Source organism: Microtus ochrogaster, unplaced genomic scaffold (genome assembly GCF_000317375.1).
Source record: "Microtus ochrogaster isolate Prairie Vole_2 unplaced genomic scaffold, MicOch1.0 UNK32, whole genome shotgun sequence".
NCBI classification, from domain to species: Eukaryota; Metazoa; Chordata; class Mammalia; order Rodentia; family Cricetidae; genus Microtus; species Microtus ochrogaster.
In genome coordinates this window covers 3,961,281-3,973,272 of record NW_004949130.1, presented here as the reverse complement: position 1 = coordinate 3,973,272, position 11,992 = coordinate 3,961,281, and the positions used below count along the sequence as shown (strand labels likewise).

Sequence of the window (11,992 nt, the reverse complement as noted above, 5' to 3'; positions counted from 1 at the left end):
AATTTGAAATAAGCTTGAAAACGAAACTTGACTGGAAAAATGAGAAACTATAACCAGTAAACTGACCCTAAACTCAAGTTTACATATAGTACAGTCAGGACCTCTGCTACCCTCAGACAAGCAGCTACACAGTCTGCACCCTCAGTCCTTGGGTTCTGCATCCTCGGGTTTTAGGAGTGGATATAAACTAGGCATGTGTGTTTATGTGTCTGCATTTGTACAAAGCATGTAGAAATCTTGTCTCTCCCCTTTAGGGCCTGCACAACAGGGTGTAACAACTGTCCGCGTACTGTCGTATCACTCGACTGTGTTAGGATAATCTGCAGGGCAGGAAAAACAGGAGCTAGCAGTGAAGCCCAGCATAAAGCACCCGAGCAACACGGGTGAACTCCTGTGTTCAATCTCTAGACCCCACAAACAGGTAAGAGGATACGATGGGGGTCTATGTAAATGCAACATTGTTTGATAAGAGACTTATGCACCCATGGGTTTTGGGATCCATGTGGCTCTTGGAGTTAATCCCCCTTATAGCCACACATTTTTTTTTTCTTTCTTTTTTTTTTTGGTGGTGGTGATGGTGAGGGTTTGAGACAAGGTTTCTCTGTGTAACAGCTGAGGCTGCCCTGGAACTCACAGAGATCCTCCAGCCTCTGCCTCCCAAGAACTGGGATTAAAGGCATGCACCACCATACCCTGCACAACACCTAATCTTTAGTGATACATATCCCAACAGTAGGACAAGAAATTCCTAGTTGAAAGAGTTAACTTCACCTGAGTGTACAATACCAAATTATTTGTACAGTGTTACTAAAAAACTGAAGCACATACAACAAAGTACAAGTTGGCACGGAAACAAATGAACTAAAAATGAACCTTCTGTCCCCCACCAAACCAACCTTCACACCTCCCAATTTCTTTCTTTTCTTTTTTTACCTTTCAGAAAGCAGTATGACCAATCCAGACCTTTTAGGGTCCAAAAGCCGTGGTTTTCTGAAAGGGTAAAAAAAAAAGACAGGCGAAAGAGAGGGAGAGGAGGAGTAAGGGGAGGGAGGAGAAATAAAAGGGGAGGAGAGAGATAGAGTCATTTCAGATTCTTCCTCCCCCACTCCAATTAAAAAAGTGTGTGTGTGTGTGTGTGTGTGTAGCTGTGGAAATCAGAAGACTGCCTGGGGCTGCAGTTACAGGCAGGTCTGAGTTGCCTGACATGGGTACTGACAATCAAACTTGGGTCCTTTGGAAGTTAGCAAGCACTTTTAACCACTGAGTCACCTCCAGCCCCCAATTCGGATTCTTCGTTGTTTCAGGATCCTCTCTGAAGAAATGGAAGACTCAGTCACCCACCATGGTGACTGAAGCTACTTCACAGGAGCATGTGCTCAAAGCCGACTACATCCATACCCCACTCCAGATATCCCCCTTCTCCAAAAAGAAAAACAGTACAGGACACAAAGTTTATGTGTAAACCATTATTCTTAGTAAAAACTGGGGTAGAATTACAATCACTGTGTGTCCTGCTAGGAGCTAGAACCCAGTCTAACACTAAGTTTATACCTCTCAGAGGTCAATCACCTACCTCACAGCGTGAGGTGAAAGAGAGGATCAGATTTGGCTGATTCTCCATGGTCCTATCTTCACTTCTGTCTGTTAAACCAAGTTTGCTTACATTCATTCTCAAACTAATACCTATTCCAGTGCTCAAAGAACTGAGTTGTGTATGGGGGAGCTGGCAACTCTAAGAGAAGTCAGATAAGAACAGTCCATAGAGTGAGAACCTGAGCTGAAGGGGTCTTGCAATTGCACAGCTGGGTAACAGGAGCTAATGACTTAAAGCTAATTCTGAGCAGTCTCAGTACAATATCCAAGACATTAAAATTAACATACCTGGCCCCAAATCCATCAATACTGATCTTCCACAGAGACCCTCAATAATAGCTAGTTATAAAAATCAGACAACAAAACTCAAGCCAGCAAACCTTTGCAACTCTTTTGCTTTTACCAGTAGATCTCTGTATAACAGAATTTTCCTCTTTTATTTTCTTTTCTTGTCAAAAATCTAAGATAGTTCCTTAAATGACTGGCCTCTTTCACTAGATAAATTATACACAAAAGCACACCAATAGAGTAACGGAATTCTTCCCCAGCTGTTGGTGAATGCCAGTATACCAGAGGGCTCTCAAGAGCATGCCATAATAAGAAAACAAGAGCCGAGTGAGTTCTCTACAAACCTATATTAAGAGCAGTGACTCAAGAGCCAACCTGCTAGGCCCAACACTCAGTGTCATCCCTCTCTGGTTCTGTGACCTTGGGCAGGTTATTTAATATCTCTGTATCTGTCTCCTTTGTAAGACGTAGATAATAATAGAGCCTCTCACAGAGCCGCGAGGTTTGAGTCAGTGTGTGAGAACCATGCAGCACCGTGCTTGTCACTCACTCACTACTATGTGAACACCAACGTTTTCAGATGTGCAGATTTAAAGCAAAGTGTTAAAGTGCAAAAATCTAGTAATATGAAATAAAGGCAATAGTCATTTTTAAAAACTGTATAGTTTTAGTATTCCTTAGTGTTTCCCTTAAAAATTTTTCTTTTAAAAGACAGAAAAAAGGTAACACTAACATAACACAGCAGCTACCAGAGTATTTCTTTTTCTTTTCTTTTCTTTTTTTTTGGGGGGGGGGGTCTAAGAGATTTTACTGGTTCATGAAATCTGAACTCCTAGCTCTAGTAAAAAGGCAAAAATCATCAGCCTTCTAAACTCCCTTGGGCTGAAAGAGCAGTCAGGCTACAGGCAGCACTCTAACTGCTGCTTATTAGCCTGATGCCACCTTGAAGTACTCAAGAGCACTTTCTTTTTCTCAGGCTGACCTTGAACTCAGAGACCCACCTGCCTTTGCTTCCCTAGTGTTGGGATTAAAGGCCTGTACCACCAAACCCAGCTCTTTTTCATTCATTAGTCAAGAAACTATGGTTATTTTTTTTTGTTAAATATTCTAATCATGTATATTCTCTAAGAAGTTAAATTGAAAGTTATTCTGGTGTTTTAAAAATAATTCTGCCCAAACAGATACAAATAAAATGTTCTGAAGGCCAATCCCACAGCATGTTGTTATACTTACCCTATATTCAAAATCTGCAAACTCCCTGCCCCCACGACCACCTCTGAATCCACCACGAAAACCTCGAGGGGCAGTGAAGGTCCCTCCTCGGCCACTGCCACGTCCCCTGCCACCACGGAAGCCAAGGCCCCCTCGGCCTCGGTAGCCCCCACGGCCACGATGAGGACGAAGCGGGATCCCAAACGTCTCAGCATTTAACCTTCTCTCCTCAGCCCACGTTGGTCTCCTGTCTCTGTCATATTAAGAGCAGATGGACATTAGCGTGTTAGCTCAAAAAGTGGATCCCTCAGCAAGTTTATGTAGCCCCAATTCTGGATAAATTTAATCGATTTCTCAAAATTAATTAACAACAACAAAACAAGCAGTTAATGTAAATTCTTCCAAGCCTTCCTGGCATGCAAGCCCGATACATTTCTGTAGTATGTTTTCACATGATACAGCGTCTAGTTTCTTATAAATACAACTGATAAAAACTTTAATATGAAGATAATTAAGACTGAGGGAATTCGCAGATTCCACTTGACCCATAGAAAGGAAGACAGAGTTGGCAGGAAAGTCTTGTCTTAGAGAAGCTAGGAGATGGAGGCCCTCGGTATCCTAGCTCCTAATTGGACCTGATGCAATTAACCCAGCAAGAGCTTGTGTGGTTACAATAGACGTTGGGCCTAGCAGGCTCAGGCCTCCCTATCCACACTTAAACTGCACCAAGCTGCAGTCAGGACAAAGGTGATGTGATGTGGACAGTATGGCTTCTGTAGCCCTCCATTCACTGTGCTGGGCTCTGGACCTCTAATATGACAGACTGTACTGTATGAGTCAAAAGAAACATTTTCCATCTGGGTCTGGTTTCATTTGAATTACAATGCAGACAGGGTAACACAAAGGAAAGGTTTATATGCTATACTAATGCTTCTGTTTTAACTAGTATCTAAATGTAACTAAATCCTTACAAAAGTATAAGCTGTTCTTTTCAAGACAGATCTCCCATAACAAAAGTTGGCTCTGAACCCTCATCCTCCTGACTCCACCTCCTACCCAAGTGCTGGGATTATAGGTTAAAGTCCATGATTATTTTTCTTTCTTCTTGGTTTTTTGAGGCGGGGTTTTTCTGTAGTGCTGTGAGGCCTGTCCTGAACTCGCTCTGTAGACCAGGCTGGCCTTGAATTCACAGAGATCCACCTATTCTGCCTCCCAATTAAAGGTGTGTGTCACTATTCCTGGTCCCTTTATGTGTTTATTTATTTTTACTATTTAAAATTATTTGCAGTTTTGTGTGTGTACCTCTTTTTCCTTTTGTGTTACTAGGATAAAGCCTAGGGCCTCGCATATGCTAGGAAAGTATTCCTCTACTGAGCTACATCCTCAACCTTTACTGTTTTAGAAAAAATATCATTTTAAAACTTTTGGGCTGGTGAGATGGCTCAGCTGATAAAGGTGCTTGCCAGCAAGTTTGACATCTGGGTTCATTCCTGGAAAAAAACATGCTAAGAGGAAAGAACTGATTTCCCTTAAATTGTTCTCTGGCTACCACATCCACTCTATAGAATGTGTGCATGCAAACAAACAACCAAACAACACCCCCCCCCAAAAAAAACCTTATCAACAGAAATTTCTTTTAGGAAAAGAAAAAAAACATTACAAAAATCAATTGTGGGGGGCTAGAAAGTTGGTTCAATAGTTAAGAGCACTGGTTACTCTTCTAGAAGACCTAGGTTCAACCCTAAGCTCCCATAGCGTCTCACAACCTTCTCCAACTACAATTCCAAGTAATCTGATGCCCTCTTCTGGTCTGTGGGCACTGCATGCACATGATGATGTACAGACAAGACACACATGCAGGCAAAATACCACTATAACGCATAAAATAAAAATAGTAAATCTTATAAATTCATTGAAGTCATAGGTATTTTACGTGTCAATTCCCGGAGAGCACATGAAAAGATTGTACCTATTATCATCACAGGAAATGTTGTCAAAGAAGGATTTAGTTTTGTCGTAGTAGCAGTTGGGACCAAGAGGATCTTCTTCATCAGCATTTCCTTCACTGTTCTGTGTATCAACTCCAGAGTCTCCTTTATCTTCACCATTTACAGGTTTCTCTTGTTTCTCAAGTTTATCTTCTAATGAAAAACATGCAAGTTAAGATTCTAAACATCCAAGCTGTAAAACATCTTCACCTCAAAGATAATAATTATTTTCTGATTAAAAAAAAAATAAAAACTTACCTTTTAATTTAAGTTTATTATGAAACTCTCTGTCGATTTCCTCCTTGTTAAATTGTGCATTTGCACTTTCAAAGTCAAAGTCTTTCTCAAATTTCATTGGACCATCTCGACGAATACCAAATCTTCCCCTGCCACCTCGATGGCCCCCACGTCCTCTCCTTGGAACAGAAGGAACACCTGGAACTACGCAAGAAAGAATGTAACAAACATTCAGCATGTAGCAGCTGCAGTCTTTGTATGAAACGATCTACAATATAAAGGTCTCTATATGTACAGCATATATGTATTTTTATATAAATGAGAAATGGGGGGTGGAGTGGAGAGATGGTTTAATGATTAAAAACACTGGCTCCTCCTGCAGAGAACCAGTGTTTAGTTCTCAGCATTCACATGGTGGTTTACAAACATTCAAAACTCTAGTTCCAGGGAGTGACTTATGCCTTCTTCTGATCTCAGCAAGTACTAGGCACACATGTACACAGACATACATGCAATTAAAGCATGCATACACATATTAAAAAAAAAAAATTTTTTTTTTTTTTTTTTTTCGAGACAGGGTTTCTCTGTGGCTTTGGAGCCTGTCCTGGAACTAGCTCTGTAGACCAGGCTGGTCTCGATCTCACAGAGATCCGCCTGCCTCTGACTCCCGAGTACTGGGATTAAAGGCGTGCGCCACCACCGCCCGGCTAAAAAAAAATCTTAAAATAACAATAATCCCCCCTGAAATTGGGGCTGGAGAGACGGCTCAATGAGTAAAGGAGCTTGCTGTCAAGCCTGACTGATGGATGACCTGTGTACAATCTCTGGGACCCATATGATGCTAAGAGAGAACTGAATTCCACAAGTTATCCTGACCTCCACATCTGTACTGTGACACACCTGAACAATGGCACATATACAGAAATAAACAAACACAACAAACAAACAAAAACAACTCCTGCAAGTCGTCCTTTGATCTCTATGGGTGCACTGCAGCATACACATGCCCATATACACAGAGAAAAACAAACAAACTGATGTCAAAAAGATACCAAAAAGAATTAAGTTGCTAGTGGCACACACCTTTAATCCCAGCACTCGGGAGGCAGAGAGAGGTGGATCTCTGTGAGTTTGAGGCCAGCTTGGTCTACAGAGCTAGTTCCAGAAAGGCTACAAAGCTATAGAGAACCCCTGTCTCAAATCCCCCCCCCCCAAAAAAAAGAGAAAGTTGCTAAGTTAGTATGTATATTAAAAAATAGAAATAAAAGTTTTTAATGTAATTTTTATACAGTTATGTCTATGAAGACCATAACAAAGAGATGTATAATTAACAGATCTGGAGCCTTCTTCACTATATAAACATAGTCTCTAGAAATTCTGTTCCTTCTGCCATGTACCCCATACCCAAAGTGTCAGGTCCTTTGTGGAAAGGATAACAGGAAATAAGAAGTACATAAGAGCATAAGTGAACACTAATGAGCACAAACTGCAGGAAAAGATGCTTTTCTCACAATTCAGATAAACAACAGACAGAGAAGCACCAGTCCTTACTGGTTGCAAGCACTTTGGGCTTCACTGTTTCCTTTCAGCAGCTCCACTTATTCAAGTCTTCCGGATCTATGTATTCTCTTTCTACACCACCAACACCACCACCACAGGATCTCAGTCAGTCACTGAGATGTGAGAAAGTAATACAAAGTAGTATAATTCATAGTGAAAACTTGGGAATCCAAACATCCAGTACATGTGTGACTAAGTTAAAAATAGAATATGGAATAGTACTTAGTGTGAGTTTAACTTAAAAAAACAAAACAAAACCGAGTTTGCGAAAAAACAACCATAAGCAACAGATCCAGACCATTAAGTCTAGATAAGCAGGTCTTTTAACACATTCAATTTTATTATTAAAAGCAACTCAGTTCCACTCCAGGAAACGGCATGATTCACCTTAAAGTCCTGCATAAAGAATGTAAAATCCAAGGAGAACCTGTAAGAACACTGTTCTGTTAGTGACCCTTAGTGGTGGATGAGGGTAGTGAAGCTTTTTAGTTACCTTTTGTTTATTTTTGTGGTAATAGAGACTGGCTCTAAGGCATTCTGGACACTAGGCAAATATTTTACCATTGAGAGTTATCTCCAACACAGGTGGTGAGTTTAAGGAAGATAAATTTACTTATTATTAACAAAGTATTATTAAAAGATTTATGAAAAGACTACATGTATATATGTGTATGCACATGCCTGCAGAGTCAGAAAGGGGTGCATGAGATGCCAGCTTTAGTGCTAGGAAACAGACATTTCCCTGCAAGAGCAGAAAGTACTCTTGACCGCTGAGGCATTTCTACAGCTTCTTACATAACTTTGCATGATAAAATATGGTAATTATTCTAAGAGATTATTCACCTGTTTAAAATATAGTAATTACTCCACAACAAACAAAACAAAAATCCACACAGAAAGCAGTAAGCCACTACCCAGGAGGTGAAGGAGGAGGGATCTCTTCAGTCCAGGGGGTCCAGGCCAGCCCAGGCCACAGAGAGAGCACCCCAAACAAGTAGAAGTGAAATGTGTGCTCATACACTTAAAAACAGCACACTGAGGTGCCTAACAATGAATACAAAGATTACTTCCTAATCGCCATCTAAATTAAGGTGATTGATTATATGTTACTACTATGCTTTAACTTGGAACAGTTTTAGCTTTTATTTTCCATTAATAAACTGGAAATGAACAAAAACATGCTTTTTAAATATTAAATATTGCCAAAGAAAATGTAAAACCTCATTAAATCAATAACCACAAAAGAAAATTAAAAGTTCTTATACAGTACTTCATTTAAAAAGACAGCTCAGAAGCCAGGCGGTGGTGGTGCACGCCTTTAATCCCAGGACGCGGGAGGCAGAGGCAGGCGGATCTCTGTGAGGCCAGCCTGATCTACAAGAGCTAGTTCCATGTTTATCCTGGTTTTGTTTGTTTGTTTTTGTTTTTCAAGACAGGGTTTCTCTGTAGTTTTGGTCTGTCCTGGAACTAGCTCAGGGGTTTAGAGCACTCATTGCTTTTAGGAGGAAACCCAGGTTTGGTTCCCAGGACCCAGATTAGGTGACTCACAACTATATGTAACTCCAGTTTCAGGGGATCCGACAAGCATGTGGTACATACACACATACATATACATACATACATACATACATACATACATACATACATACATACATACATACATACATATATATGCTTACAGGCAAAATAGTCATTCACACAAAATAAATTTTTTTAAAAAAAGCAAAAATCTTTGGGCTAAATCTGTTGGCACATGCCTACAATGCCAGCACTTGGGAGGCAGAATCAGGAGTTGGAGACCATTCCTGATTATTCAGTTATTTCCAGACTAGCTTGGGCTGCATGACACTGTCTTAAACAACAACAACAACAAAACAAACAAACAAAGACACAAACTCTGGATATTTAAATACTTTAAAAAAAAACGACCTGTGTTCAATTCCACAGATCTGGTGCTCTCTTCTGGCCTGCAGGCATACAATGCAGGCAGAACACTGTATACATAATAAATAAATCTTAAAAAGAAAATTGTTTTGGGGACTGGAAATTGCTCAGAGGTAAAGAGCACTGGCTGATCTTCCAGAGGACCTAGGATTCCCATCACCCACATGGCAGTCCACAGCTGTCTGTAACTCCAGCTTCAAGTGATCTGATGCCCTCCTTCTGACCTCTGTGGGCACCCAGGTACACACTTGGCAATCATACACATATACATACATGCAGGCAAACACTCAATATGCACTTAAAAAACAATTCAATGGGCTGAGGATTGCTGAGGGTAATATTCCCCTGCTATACAACTGTGAGGGCTGCAGTTCAGATGCCTGCCACCTACATAAATGCTGGGCGGTCATGGTAGCCCACACCTATGATCCCAGCTCTCATAAGGCAGACACAGGGGATCCCTGGAGCAAGCCAGCTAGCTAAACTAGCCAAATTAGCAAGCTTAGGGTTCAAGTAAGAAAGCCTTCCTCAGTATGTAAGATGAAGAGTGATTGAGGAAGAGATCTGATGTCAACCTCTGACCTCCATGCACATGCCCACTGACACATAAGCACAAGGACTCAAGTTTTGAAGAGAAGTGGATCCCTGGAGCTCAACGATCAGCCAGCAGTCGAGTTAATGAACTCCAGGTCCAGTGAGAGATGCTCCCCTCAAAAATAATGTGGAGAGTAATCAAAAAGACACCAAATATTACCCTCTAAACTCTACCCCCATATGCACATACACGCATTATGTACCTGTATGCATATACATCCACAAGAACATGTACATAATCCCCCAAATCCAAAGGCAGCTGTGTATCATTAAGTAAGAGTCTTTTCCAGAAAAATAGTACTTCAGAAAAATTAAATATAGACATAAGAAAATAAAAAAAGTGCATTGTGGTATTAAAAATTCATTTTCCAGCTTCCTTCCCAACTGTGTACTAGCAAAACTAGGAAACAGATATCGGCAGAATGCAATAAACCAAACTACATCTTCCTAAGATGTCACCTACTTCTGACATTCACCTTCTGGTCTGTCTTTTTATGGAGGTCAGCAACAGTCTGCCCCATGTGCAGATGCACAACAAGCCGCTGCCTTGGGGTCAGTCCTCTGTAGTCAACAATTCCCACCTTTCTTTTTATAGCAACTATGCATTTCTTTGAAATGCTTTCCCCCATTGAGATCCACAGCACACGGCCTTCAGATCCAGGTAGCTGCTAGGTGTGGTGGCACATGCCTTTAATCCCAGCACTTGGGATGTAGAGTTCCAAGACAGTCAGGAATATACAGCAAGGACCTGTTACAACCAGGCAGGCAGGCAAGCAAGCAAGCAAGCAAGCAAGCAAGCAAGCACAAAACCCCTCCAATCAAATAAACCCAAACCAGCTAGAGCCAGGTAACTTACCTATTTGCCTCTTGCTATCATTCCTGAGCTGCTCATTTTCTGGCCTTGGGACTTTGTGTACTTCAGCTATAGAAAGAGACATGCACAGTGACAAATCAATTCAGAATATATACCCAAAATTTTCCACAAAGTTAGAATGGAGATGACAACACCCCAAACAAACAAAAAACCCCACACACTCCCTCCACTTTGAATGAAATTTGAAAGACTGAACACTATTAAAATAAAGTTCAGCTTAAACCTGCTAGGGTCATTCACATAAAGTAACCCTCTTAATGAAATGAGGAGATGGAGAGTGATCATCAGTGCAGGAACAGTAAACAGCTCAGCTCTACCTCGCCTGTGCTCTTGGTTGTCTATTGCTTTCTGGCTGGTAGATGGCAAAGGCCTGGTTGGTACAGGGCTCCTTCTCCCAACAGGTGCTGGAGCAGGTAAGTGGGCCGAGGCGGTCTGTACTGCTTGTTCCATGGTTGGACTTTTTCTCAAAGGGTCTAACTGAGGGCTTGATCGACCTAAAATGTAACCAAAAGATAATAAACTACCCTAACCTAGAATTTCAAAACCATCTAGACCCTTTAAAAATAAGTCTAGAATTTTATTCTGCTAACTCAAATCCTCAGCATAAAACTGAATTAATTTTATTAGAGCAGTGCTTAAATCTACTTATCTTTAGTGGGCTGATTATTCAGCCAATGAAAACAAAACAAAAACAAACAAAAAAATCCACAAAAAATACAGTAACAACATCACTGCCATGAATTTATCTGTGTTTCTTTCTTTGTTCTTCTTTCTTTGTTTTTTTAAGACAGGGTTTCTCTTTGTAACAGTCCTAGCTGTCCTGGTACTCACTCCATAGACCAGAGTGGTCTCAAACTCAGAGATCCGCCTGGCTCTGCCTCCTGAGCGCTGGGATGCAAATATCACGCTGTAGGCATGTCAAATAGAGGCTTTCCTAATCACAGGATTATACTGACACATTCAGATTTTTTTTTGAGACAATCTCATATAGTTCAGGCTGGCCTTCAGCTCTCGATCCTCCTGCCTCCATCACCCAAGTGGTAGGATTCCAGGTATGAATACCCATGTAAATGACTAAAGCATGGAGTTCTGCTCTAAGAATATACAGAACAATAAAGCACGGCAGGCAGATGGTTCTTACAAGCCTTACCTGTTTGGGTAATTAAATGTCAGAATTTAAAAGACAGAAAAAACAAACTCTTCTGAGAACTCCAGAACAGTCACACTCATTCCCAAAGTCATACAGAAACTCTCCTGCCTTGTCTCTATTTATCAGGGGTTTGACTTATTTATTATGTATATAGTATTCTGCCGGCATGTATGCCTGCACACCAGAAGAGGGCACCAGATCTCATTAGAGACAGTTGTGAACCACAATGTGGTTGCTGGGAATTGAACTCAGGACCTTTCGAAGAGCAGCCAGTGCTCTAAACCTCTGAGTCATCTCTCTAGCCCCTATCATTGCTTTTCTGAGAAGAAAGCCTACAACTCAGAAATCATCAGTACAGAAATAAAAACAAAGGGAGACACACAGAGTGAGTCACTGGCTCATTGGCTGTATATTAAATTTCCTTTTTACTAACAACTTATTAATCACGGTGTTGATTTTGCTACAAATAGGAAATGTAGAGTATATGATTAGGAATAAACCCAGAAATGATTTCAGCAAAATCAAAACAACATTTTTTTGTTTTTTGTTTTT

General features: G+C 40.8%; 1 protein-coding gene across 4 annotated transcripts in view; it reads right to left on the bottom strand.

The window, feature by feature from the left end:
* The window catches only part of Lsm14a (LSM14A, mRNA processing body assembly factor), a 47,031-nt gene that overhangs the window by 2,555 nt on the left and 32,484 nt on the right, over positions 1-11,992 (bottom strand). The window contains exons 5-10 of one of the 4 annotated variants that reach the window (XM_005368430.2): positions 10,608-10,784; positions 10,273-10,338; positions 5,340-5,522; positions 5,063-5,234; positions 3,115-3,346; positions 934-990 (exon numbers count right to left, since the gene is read on the bottom strand). In XM_005368430.2, coding sequence (XP_005368487.1) covers positions 967-990; positions 3,115-3,346; positions 5,063-5,234; positions 5,340-5,522; positions 10,273-10,338; positions 10,608-10,784 — 854 coding nt within the window. In that variant the 3' untranslated portion in view covers positions 934-966. The remainder of the gene's footprint in view (positions 1-933; positions 991-3,114; positions 3,347-5,062; positions 5,235-5,339; positions 5,523-10,272; positions 10,339-10,607; positions 10,785-11,992) is intronic. The other 3 variants (XM_005368432.2, XM_005368431.2, XM_005368434.2) reach the window with 3 other exon arrangements.